The 12,528-nt window shown below is 41.8% G+C and overlaps 2 protein-coding genes across 2 annotated transcripts in view; both read right to left on the bottom strand.

Moving 5' to 3' along the window:
- Positions 1-284: 284 nt before the first annotated feature.
- On the bottom strand, positions 285-828 carry LOC6591507. Its single transcript, XM_002016921.2, has 2 exons — positions 512-828; positions 285-446 (listed from the first exon to the last, which is right to left on the bottom strand). The coding sequence occupies exons 1-2, from the start codon at positions 811-813 to the stop codon at positions 398-400; spliced, it is 351 nt and encodes a 116-aa protein (XP_002016957.1). The 5' UTR covers positions 814-828; the 3' UTR covers positions 285-397.
- Positions 829-11,166: 10,338 nt separating this feature from the next.
- Positions 11,167-12,528, bottom strand: part of LOC6591505 (homeotic protein antennapedia) — a 132,850-nt gene continuing 131,488 nt past the window's right edge. The window contains exon 7 of the mRNA XM_002016919.2: positions 11,167-11,877. Within this exon, the coding sequence (XP_002016955.1) occupies positions 11,627-11,877 (251 nt within the window). The 3' untranslated portion in view covers positions 11,167-11,626. The remainder of the gene's footprint in view (positions 11,878-12,528) is intronic.

Below are 12,528 nucleotides of genomic sequence, written 5' to 3'. Positions count from 1 at the left end.
GTTCAGCGGATGATGCCGCAAAAGTGCGTGGATAATAAATACCCCACTTCATGCGATCCATCAGTTTGTTGGCCATATATGTCTGTGCGGTGGGTCGTTGGATGGCCGCTGATTGCCGCTCGGACGGGACATTGCAGCGTGCCACATCAAAAACAAGTTAAGGCCACCACCGAGCGACGCACAGTGGGACATTAGCCGAAAAGCTGGGGCAAAAGTCATTTTCCAGAGCTCCACTTGTGGCGAAGATATCCCTCCGTCTAGACCCAAGAGAAAGACGATTGGTGTCCGAAACAATAACAAGAGTAAATGCATATTTTATTCTGCACAGAGAAAGACACAGGCTCCGCTCCAGAAAAACGCCGCTCCACAGAGCATCCGAGTGGCAGTTGGACTCCAGTTAGATGCGGTAGCGCCGGGTCAAGGTCTTCCCTGCGCTTAAGGCGCGACTGTACCAACAAGTGGCGTCATTATTTAATAGGAATCAGGGGGGGTGTCAATGAATGCCACTTACTGGTTATCCAGTTCAGTGATGGCCAGACGACCAGAGTCGGACGAGAAACCGTCGAGAAGAGTGGCTGTCGACGAATTGCCATTCTCCGAGTACTGGCTATCAGTGTCCCCCGACGTCTCCCCAGTTAGGTGTCTTGGGTTTGCGAACTCCAGTCCAATGGCATATCTGGCCAGATTCGGATTCTTGTACTGGTTGCGCCAGGCCCGAGTGTTGTTCCCGTACTCATTCACGGCGGCATCCTCCGCCTTGGACTCCAAGTCGGACAACACTTGCAGTGTTTTGCGTGATGAAAACGGCAGCATATTGCTTCAGCTATTGCAACTGATGATTTTTCGAGTAGAGCAGTTTTGATAATGTATAGTCACGTATATATGTATATGTAGAATGACACTTGACGCAGAGCCAGCCATTCAGAGAATTTTCTGACATTCTATCAAAGTCCAGGGACACTAGATGTCCAAAAATGTATGACAATTAAAGACAATTTTCCCCTGCATCAGGCATCGCCTATTTATTTTCTATATATTTGTATTTTTACAAGTTTAATTCGAATGCAACTTAATCAATTTTGTGGCAAATAAGCCCCTCGAATAAAGGACAAAATAGGGTTATCGCAGGCACAAAAAGCCTTGGGTAGAGCCACCGCACCGATCCGCAGAAGGAGCTTTCAACCTTGGGTAAAGGAATATTCAAAGAACATATAAGGTACATTTCATAAATATTCTGAAATATACATTTGTTATTCTTGTAAAGTCAAAGTTCTTTTGATGAATGATGCATTGATTTTTGGCTATATCGATAACTCACATATCGATTAGTATAGAATAGGCACTAAAACGGGAAGAAAAATACATAAAAAAAAGCGAAAAATTAATAAGAAAAAATCATGAATTTCGAGTTATTCCAATTTGACGTCAGTGGTTTTTGGTGGGAGACGCTAAGCTTCGAAGCTCATATCGATAGCTTCTAAGCCGACTATATTTACGACAGCGCGATAATAAGGAACCAAAGTTCAACTTGGACCATGTATTGTATCCTTGTATTCCTTCAATCATCCTTTCGTTCCGCAGTTTGTGATTTAACCAAGTGTTATGGCCCACTGTGCGGCGTATTTGGTGGATATTTCGCAGTTTCTAATGATGATGAGATGGCGCAGAGTAGAGGTAGCGGTGGAGTGCCTCTGGCGTCCAGCTTACAGGCCTCGTCGCATGTCGCATCCACTGATGCCCTGATGGAGTTGAGGGCAAATGCGGCTCCGAGCGAAGCTTTAAAATGTCTATCCTTAAACCACATGTTGCTCCACTTAGGATATTAAAAAATGTACACATCCTTCTAGCTGATTTTGCTTCCTTTGTAACTAGTCAAGATTTATGGAATTTAATTTCCTGATGTTGCTTTTTCTGCAACGCTGCCAGCCATGGCCCAGCCGTGTGGCACAGGATGTAAACCAGGATGCAACGGATGCGTGGCCATGTGGAGAGTGACATGTAATATTCGCAGTGCCACAGAGAGCGAGAGAGTGGGAGAGCGGAGGCAGCCACAGGCTGCTGTCAGCACATGTGCAGTACGGGGGAAAATGGAAAATGGAAAACTGTAGAAATGAGGAATGGCTTTGCTGTGGCAGAAGAGGACCTAATAACATTAGAGGCCAACAGCAGCAACTGTTACCTAAGGCAGGAGCAGCAGTAGCAGGGTGTGGGTTTCTGTTTCTGTTTCTGTGTTGGGAGGAGAAAGTGAAAGTGCGCCTAGGACGCGACGGCAGGCAAATTTCATGCACCATTGCGTGACAGGAGGAGGCAAAAGTGTGCCGTCTAGCGGCAGGACACCAATGCTTGCCGCTGTCGCTGTCGTTGTCCTTGCTGTTTGTTGTCCTCCCAGCGAATGCCACACGCAGGCGGAACAGAGACAGGGCAGGCCAAGGCAGGAACCCGAAAAGCAAACGAATAATATATGAGTGCACTCACTCAAACTGACTAAATTCCCTCCTTCTGGAGCCACTGCCCCACAACCAAGCCGAACCGAACTGAACCGAAAAATGTTTGGCTCTTGATCGATTGCCGTTGAACCGTAGCGGAGGCAACGCACGCGTAACAAATGCAATCCTCCTTAAAAGCAGAAATGTGTCACACGGCGGCAATACACTCCCACTCCCGCTCCCGCTCCCTACCCCCCATAGCCCCCCAACCTTCTCTAATGGCGGAATCCTTTCAGTGCAGCTCCTTGGGGCTCCACCGTACACCCTTTTTTCTTAGTTTTTATTTCGGTTTGCTTTTGTCGTCGTCATTGTCGCCATTGTTGATGTATCCTTGCAGATCCTTTTGTTGTTGGTATTTTTTTTTTTTTTGTAAACTTTTTCCTGTTTTTATTTTCCATCTTCGCCTTCAGCTTTTCTTCTTGTTGTGCAGCAAACAAAGATAAATTGGTTAATTTCCCCGCACCCTCCCCGCACCATCTAACAGTCAGGCATCAATCGATGTTGCTGTCTCTTTCCTTGACTCTGCTTGCCATCTCTTTTGCTCTGGTAATGGACTTGAGTGAGCTTACGCATTATTCTATTTCCTTGTCTTGCAGTTTTTTCTTTAGTTTTTGTGATTTTTCGCCATTTTGTTGCGTTTGGATGCCATTAAAATGGAACAGGACATGGAATTAGTTAGGCAATAAAGATATAGATGAAGGAATATAGGTGGATATCGGAGGGGAATGATCAGGTAACCGTCTAGGAAACTACTTACAAGTAAATGCCTCAAAGTCCTTATCTCCTTGTACATATTCGATCCATCATCTATCTATTCCACAAGCAAAGTTTTCCTCCCTCCAAAAAGTCCGCCCTTTTTGATGTATTGACTGGCAAATGGGCAAAGTCGCGTCTGTGATAATTAAAAGTCAATCTAGGGCCACACTCTTCCGGCTTCCCCGGCTGATAAGTATCAATGAGGTGCAACCTGCTAGATGTATTACAATCCATAATCGTTGCCAGCTTCGTTGGCAATTCGTCACTCAGAAGCCCCAGAAGGAGCAGGAAGCAGAGAGGCAACCGGAGAGGAGCAGCAATGGGAAGAACAACAAGAGGCTGACAGACAGAAAGAGAGACAGACAGCCACTTCATCAGAGTCGAAGGCCACAAGTGGAATATATCCATATAACTTTCGGAATAGAAATTCCGGGCTGACAACTGGCGGCGGGAGCCTCATCACATCACATCACATCACATCCAGAAGAGTACTTCAATTTCTACATCTCCCAATCCCTAAATGAAGATTTCCTGAAATCAGCTACCGGCTCCTGGTCCTTCCTTCCCGGATCCTTTGCCACGTTGTTCCTAGAACAAAAACTGTGCAGAAGAAAAACACGGAAAGCGAAACGAAAACTGAAATACGGCTGCATCATTAAATTTAATATGATACTCATTTAATGAAATTGTTGCCGATTTGTTTTGAAAATACACGCGCTGGCTCCACCCCAACCCCAACCCCATCCCGGAACCACTCTCCCGCACTCGTACTCCTCCTCCGCTCCCCTCCCCTCTCCTCACCCTGCATCTGCTGCTGCTCCTTCGAGTCTGACGCCTTCGCCAATGCGAAACAGTGAGAGAGGTAAGTCCCTGGCCCCGACTCAAGCCCCCGACCTCGGCTTCAGCTTCAGCTCCAGACCTCGTGCCAAATGCGGGCGGACGGACTGTGGTAGGGTTGGGGGCGGGGCTGGGCTGGGGAGAGTGCAATATTGCGAACATGGCCGGATAATGACGACAACGCCATCGACGTGGCTGGCCTCCGCCGCTGACGACTCGGAAGGAAATATGCACTGGCCGCAGGCTGTGAGGGACACCCAAAGAAAGAAAAGGACAGGTGCACTGCAACAAATTTGTGGACTAAAAATGTCTTGTAATTTTGAAAAGAATTATAGAACTTGCTTTTACTTTGGTGAGGAATCAAAATCAAATATTCTGTAATAAATGATTCATAAGAAAACTATCTAGATTTGGGTTTATTGGTTTTGGAATCACTTCAGTTCATTTTAAGAACATTTTATGATACTTTCCGAATTATAATTAGAAGATTCTTTGTGATAGATTCGAAACTATGGTTTTAGGTATGAAATCTGATCTTCAAAGCATACTTTCCGCTTCATTTCCACAACCAAAATCCCCATCCTTTGTCCATTTCTCCTCCACAATTTCTCTCAGTGCAATTCCTGGCATCGTAGTTAGTGGCAAAAATCATTCTAATGACAGCAAAACGTAAAAAGCTCTGAAAGTGTTAAGTGGTTCCTCATTAAACTTTATGTACTGCTTGGTTCCGTCTGTTCTGTGCCTGGACCCCGTAGCCGTACCCGTGCCCCTCCCCCCGGCTGTCCTGTAGTTTGTTTTTGTGTGTGGGCGGAGGCGGAGGCGGAGGATGAGGGCATGGATGAGGCTTAAACGATTGCCCGACCAGCGTCATTAGCACTTTTAACCGCATATTAAATTTAGTAAAGCTCTGATTAATGGCCACGCACTTCATTTTTGTGCATTTGAGCGGTCTTTTGAGGTCTTTCAGGAGCTGCCGCTCCTAACCCACGGTATCCCTGAACATTTAGTGCCCGCTGCTTGCTGCTACCGAAAATCTTATCTTTCAATGAGTCGCCGAGACAAATGACACGTGATTTTATTTGATTTACTTACATCTGCAGCTCGATTTTCAGTTGACTTTCGGTGTCTTCTGTGCTCTTCTCTCTCTGGCTTTTTGTTGTTGTTGTCATTGGCCTTTCTTATGGCCAACAGTTACAGATACAGTTTCAGATACAGTTCTCAGCTCTCTGCTTCGGTTTGGGCCATTATCCGAAATGATTCGATCATTAGCGACATCGTCGTCGTCGTGGCAGTCGTGGCAGTCGTCGGGATTGTTGTGTTCTTTGGGCATTACGGGTAATTACTGGAATGTTGTGACAACATTTCCCTCTGCCTTCTGTCTTCAAATTACTTAATTTTAATGGCCAGCAATATCGCACAAAAAGATTGAGATGTACGGGGTAGAATCGTAAGGAAATTTATATATGATGTTCCCACTCTTTACGGATTATTGTATCCCCTCAACAGAAATCAACAGTTGGTGGTGATAATTGAAATCGAATGCACAATCAGGTAGTCTTTTATCGAAGATGGGGAGTGCTTTCTTTGATTTACATTGGGTGAAATGTGATCAAGATGGATTCATGAAGTTATTTGTAGGAGTTCTAGAGGGAAAGCGCCCCAAACCCCGGGTCAGTCGCTTACCGTGCTCGCGAGAACGACGACGACCCAAAACTTTCTTATAGAATAGACAGATTTTCGGCTCCTATTGCCTATGGGTAATATTTGTAATATTTTAGATAGATATTTAGATATTTTAGTATAGACGTTCGTGTTCTATAATGCGTTTTCAAACCGATCCACATTGAAATTAATTAGGAAATACTGCAAACTGTACAAAATCATTGAATGATTAACACATATAGGAACTGAATGCCTCCTATATATTATTGGATCTCATTGATGAACGTGAACCACGAAACAATATTAATTTATATCAAAAATCATCAAAGATCACCAAATATAAAATTTGTATTTGGCTCTCGGAGTAAAATATATATCGACACAGTAATATCCCCTAAGAACGTAAGGATTCCTCCAGAAAATAATCATATATTATATCATTTAATTCCCTTTGCTGCTTTTGCTAAAGTTTATAACTATTTTGCTCAGTAATTGTGATTTTAAATCTTTAGATCTGACTTTAGAATTTCTAAATATTCGCATAAACCACTTCGAATGATAAAAAACCAAGAAAATTTATCAATTTCATAAACAATTTTATTATTCATTAAATATGAAATCAAATCACAGAGAGCTTTCCATAAAATTAAGCATTTAATGAAGTTGTTCATTTAAATTCGCATTTCGATCTCAATTTATTTTCGTTTCGTTGCACGGAACCACCGGCGGCAAGTGGTCTCCGCCGCCGCTTCGAATCATCCAAAATCGTCGGCAAATGTCTGCCACAGCGCGCGGCATGGCGCATCTGGCAACAACAACAACAATTGGAGCTGTCAAAACGGCGGCCATATTGAAAATCATTCAAGTATTTTGAAACTCGAGGGCGGGGCCACACGACGCGCATGCGGGTGCGAGCAGGCCGACAAGTGTATGCCACGCAAGTGAGTGCGTAGAGTGCACCTCTATAGAGCGCGGCCATGCGGCCTGGCCTGGCCTGGCCTGGCCTGCCTGCCACATTCAGAGGCAACATTATGTTGCCTGTCTGTTCCGTTTGCTGCGCGATGCGCATGCGGTGTGCGTGGAAGAAGAACTGCCGGGTCGGACCGGGCCGGCGACCAGGTCCGGGTCCAGGTCCAGGGCCGACTCTTCGAAAACCATCCAAAAACTTCGATGTCGAAACCGAAACCCTTGGCGGCGGCGGCCGCAGCAGCGAGAGAGCGAACCCTAGAGATGGTTCTGTCATGGTATGGGTGTGCTCTCAGGTGGATTGCGAGTGTATTGGTGCCCGGCGGTGCACTAGTGTGGGTGCGATCTTCGAATGTTCGAACATCGAATTCAATTTCGACTCAAAACCGGACTTCGATTCGGGGTTCTCAGAGCTGCCTGCTGCCTGCTGCTCCGCTGCTCCGCTGCTGGTTTTCCAGAACTGGTTTGGTTTTGGGCCAGGTTTACCTGCTGCTGCCTCGAGAGCTGGGCTCTCCATCTCCAGTTCTCCCTTCTTCGCCCAGCCATAATCATTCCTGGAGCCAGCGACAGGGACAGCGACAGGGACAGCGACAGCCATAACCACTGCATTTGGTTAGGCGGTTGCCCGAATCGCTTTTTGGGAGTTAATATTCTATTAGAGGCTCATTTGTGTGATTGCCAGCCAGCGCAGGATATGTGTAATGCTTCTGCTCCTGCTGCAGCTCCATCCTTGTAATTGCCCGACGATTGTCGGGTTTCAACTTGTTTTTGTTTTTTTTGAACTGGCAATTGGCAATTGGCCATCGGGCAAATATTTGCTTTTGGCCCGGCCCTTCTCTTTTAGCGTTGAACAACTCAATTGAAGTTTTGTTCTTCATTTCTAATTATCATCGTTTCTCTCTCTCTCTCACACATGATTTATGTGCCTCTGGCAGCCGCCTTGGACGCTCAATATCGCCTTGATGGATCGTCGATCGATTGATGGATTGTGTGAACCCGGGTCCCAGACGCAGACACAGACACACACCCAGTCATAGTCACAGTCACAGACACGCACTTGTCCGTCCGCTCTCGCAGATACATATGTATCTCGTAGTCTTCATTATTGGCTCGAGTGGATTTCTGACATCTTTTTCAGCCAGTTTCCAGCTTGCTTTTCGAGTAATTAATGATTTATTTCAGTTTTTTTGAAGTGTTGTCTTAATTCCAGCGAAGTGATTATTGATAGTTTTGCTCTCACTCTATCTACGAGTATCTATCGCTTTCGAGCAAAGTGTGAGATGTTTCAAGTGGTAGATACGACTGCTATTGGCCCAAGAGTCAGATGGTTTGAGGCCCAAATGTTGCAGTTTTCCTAAATGCAGATGGCGGGGTGCTACTGGAAGATTATTTATCAGAATTTCATATAGTTTTTTGATGAAATTTGATGCTGAAAGGTAGAAATAGGTGTCAATCTAGGTATCTAGGTCTATGCAGAAATTATGTGTTTTAATTTCAGGCTTAATTTAGTCCTCAAATTGAAATGAAAATTCGTTTTTCATCAGCATCTCTCATACTACACGAATAAAATAAAAATTCATAAGAAATTTTGCGTTTAAGGCCCTCAAAAAGGTACCTATTTATATATAGAATCTCAAACAATATGTATGACTAATACAAGGTTATTTTAACAACTAATAATATGCATAAATACATTTCTCTCTAGATTGTCTATCATAATAATACAATATTTAACGCTTGATACAAAAAATGATGGATAATTTACATGAAATTACAGAAATATGTATCTTGGCAATAATCCATACAACTCATTATCACACCCCAACGAATATACAAATTTGAATAGATATAGTACATATAGATTAGCATATATTCCACCTCTAGATGAGTGAGTGGGGAGGATTCTATTTGAGGGCAAACAAGGAACCATTTTTAATTAACTTCAGCAGACCGAAAACCAAATAGGAAACTCGCCAGAAACTTGGCAGAAAATCTTGTGGGAATACTAGCCATGGAATTGCCATATTTACATTCGCCTTCGCATCCGTGAGTACAAATTGGCAGCTGCTCAAGATCCACAAATACTATTTATGACAACTAGCGATGGTGATGGGGACGGGAATGGGGATGGGGATGGGGCTTGTGGTGTAGTGTAAGATCTCCATTTGAAAACACCTCAAAAATGGCTTGCTGCCCTGGGAATTCTGCACGAAATTATTCATTTCGATTCTGTGACATAAACGTGAGCACATTCACTCGAATACGCCTTTACAAATGGCCAGCGATTATGCAAACAATGCGAATTCAATTTGTTTGAGCTCCTGACTCGCTCACTCGCTCGCTCCCTCGAGAGATGTGTGTCGTACAGTATCCGATGCGGGTGGATGTGGAGCTGTAGCAGCTGCCGATCGTGCTGGTTGCCACTGCCTCAGCCTCAGCCTCAGGTGTCTGGCCATTGGTCAGGGGCTTTGTTAATGCCACTTGATTAATCGCTTATTATGATGTCAGATTAATAAGATCGTTTCATAAATGGAGCTGCAAGAGAAGCAAAGACTTTAGTTTGTTTTTTTGTTCCACAGAAATTGTCGTATTGTGGCTTACCCTCTGACATAATCATTGGCCTACAGACGGGCAGAAGTTTAGAGATCATTCATAAGACTGGAAATACAAGAAACATATTATTTAAAAACAATTTTTGTTTGGAATAATAATACGTACCTCTCACCTCTTACGAAAATCCCCCCAAAAAACCCGCTTTTTTATAATTAATACAATATTCGCTTTAAATTTTTAAATACTATATTTTTATTATAAATATTACAAATAAAAACAAAATCTCATTTGTAATTTAATTATAGTTTTTCTTTATGCTTTTTTCCGCTTTGCCGCTTTCGCAGCACTTCATCATCATCATCCTTCACCTCCTCCTTTATCGTTCTCTTTGTTTACACTAAAATTTAATTTTTATTTACAACAAATTATTTAGCTTCCACATTTCATTTCATTTCCCTCTCAATTTCGCATAAATGTTTGAGTATATATTTAGTTTTAAATCAACGCATTCGAATTTTGTTTCTTGTGAATTTCTACATTCTATTTGTCCAATTTTCCAATTTTTTTTTTTATTCTTTTCCTTTTTTTGATTTGAAACTTAGTTTAGTTTCTTACAGAATGAGGCCGAAAGTTACGTATCTGGATTGAGTGGAATATTCCGTCTCTCATGGTTCCCGAATGATTCCTCCACTTTTTGACTGGGGTCTGGGGGGGTTTTTTGTTGGTTTTTTTTTTGGGGATTTACAAAACGAAACTCTTTCTCTACAAAGTTACATGCTTTATGCTTAGGTGTTTTGTGTTTAATTATATATATATCTACATATAAACATACGATGCTTTATAGTTTTAGTTCCCTTGCTATCCATTCATTTTCCTTTTTTCTTTGCTTTGGTATATGGATTTCCACAGCTGTGGAAATTGAGTTTGAGTTACGTACATACATTCATATAGTGGTTTTTGTTAGGCGATAAACTATATAGATAGAAATCGTTCTGCATTCAAATTGGGACTCTCCTCCGATCTCTCTTTATCATCCTCTAATATTGATCTACTTTACATGGGTTTTTGTTTTGTTTTCTTCATTTATTTATACATATTCTTTGTGTTCTTTTCGTTTCTGTTAACAATATAAATTTCATTTTCATTTTTGCCAATATTCTTCTTTGTTTTGTTTTTTGTTTTGTTGCATTTCGGTATACTTTATATCCTTTACGACCTAATTCGAGTTTTATTTTTTGCAAGAACTAAAAAATTGCACAAGAAATTAAAAAGAAAACATACGCAAAAACGAAATTAAAAGGTCTCTAAAATTTCCATGGGTAGAAAGAGACTTTCAAAAGTTCAAAAGTGGCCGAAAATATTTTATACAAATTTTGTTTTAAATGTTTTTTGTTTTTTTTTTTTTTTTTGTTTTTATTATAGTTTTTTTTTTATTGTATATGTAAAACGCTTTTGTTTACTTTAAGCAACGTCTTTCCATTGGTTTTGGTATTTCTTTGTCTAAATTTGCAGACACAAAAGATCTCTATTATAGTTTTTCTGTCAATCTATTTTATGGGGGATTCTCAATGCAAATGGATTTTAACGCCATTTTCGGGTGTTGTTTTTATTCGTTTTTGTTTTTATTTATTTTGCGCTAAGATTGCTACAAACATTGATTTAGTTTTAGGGGTTTTTAGAGGGCGAGGGGGGGAGGGGGGGTGTTTTTATATATAAGTTAATCGTACAGTTACTTATGACGCATAGAACTAGTGTTATCGTGTATATAGTAGTAGTACGTACGTATATATGCTTCATATATAGATTTATTTCTCATATAACTCCTTGCCTTGCCTTGCCTAGCCAGTAGCTTTAGCTTTAGCTGTAGCTTTAGTTGGTATCATGTATAGTTATCCATAGGTATATATGTATATGCATTATATTTAAATATAGCTTATTTAGATCTGAGGTCACATGAGTTGGTTTTGTTTGAGTTTTACGCTTTACTTGTATCTTTTATCTTTTATCGTTTATCTTTACGCCTATCCTTTCTCCATTTGCAATTCGTGTAAAATTAAATAATAAGTAGAAAATAATAACAATTAACTAAGTTGTAGGTATAGTTTTCTCTTCTCTTCTTTTCTTTTCTATTCTTCTTTCTTTCTTTAGGTTTAGTTTCAACGGATTGGATTCGATTGGATTGGATTGGTTTGGATAGATACATAGATACATGGGGTAGTACATAGATACATAGATAGTCCTCTGGGATCGAAGTAAATTCTGTTGTTGCGCTCTCCGAAATAAACATAAATTGTATTTAGGATAGAAATTCATTTAATAGTGTGTGTGTCCAATGCGTCTCTCCTCCGATCTCTCTCTCTCTCTCTCTACTGCGGACTATTGGGTGGCGTGATCTCATCGCCCTCGCCGCCCGAACCCGGTTCGCCCTTCGTCTTGTTCTCCTTCTTCCACTTCATGCGACGATTCTGGAACCAGATCTTGATCTGGCGCTCCGTCAGGCAGAGGGCGTGCGCGATCTCGATCCGTCGCCGACGCGTCAAGTACCGATTGAAATGGAACTCCTTCTCCAGCTCCAGTGTCTGGTAGCGTGTGTACGTCTGCCTTCCACGTTTGCGTTCTGTTGGTCCCAAAGAACAAAAAAAAGAGAGCGAAAATATTCACAATTAAAATCAATGCAATGTGCTTCACTGGCCACCAAATGTACAACATCTACTACTACAGATTTTCTACAGATCCAAGATCCAACTACAATGCATACGTGAGTACGGGTACAACAACAACAACAACAAGAGCAGGGGGTAGGGGAAGAACATACACATAATATACACATTTTTGTGTATCTTTTTGTTTCTTTTCTCTCTCCCCCAGAACGAAAAGGGGAACCCAAAACCACATGAAGCAAAGGCGCTCAGGAGGCTGATTAAAAGACAACCTTACCGAATTCGGATATTTGTACTTGTCAAAAAAAGAACCGAACCAAAGAGAGGCCCGAGAGAGCGGCGGCCAACCCGATAGGAACTCTGGATTTAATTCTTAAGGTTTTACACTTCCTCGGGGGGTAATTCGTTTATAAGAAAGATCTTGGCAAGATAGTTATTTCTTCAAGGAAATTATAAGACTGGAGAATCGGAAAAGATTAGAGTGAACTTTGAAGGGAATAATTTTGGTTTTACGAGTTAAACTTTTGGAAAATCCCATACTTTTATTGTTATTTCTGTATTTCACTACAAAGGTATCCAAATAAACAAATTTTTGGTATCCTCTGGGG

The sequence above is a fragment of the Drosophila persimilis genome, unplaced genomic scaffold, assembly GCF_003286085.1.
Source record: "Drosophila persimilis strain 14011-0111.01,24,50 unplaced genomic scaffold, DperRS2 tig00000000-arrow-pilon, whole genome shotgun sequence".
Lineage (NCBI taxonomy): Eukaryota > Metazoa > Arthropoda > Insecta > Diptera > Drosophilidae > Drosophila > Drosophila persimilis.
This window is presented reverse-complemented; position numbering and strand designations above follow the sequence as displayed.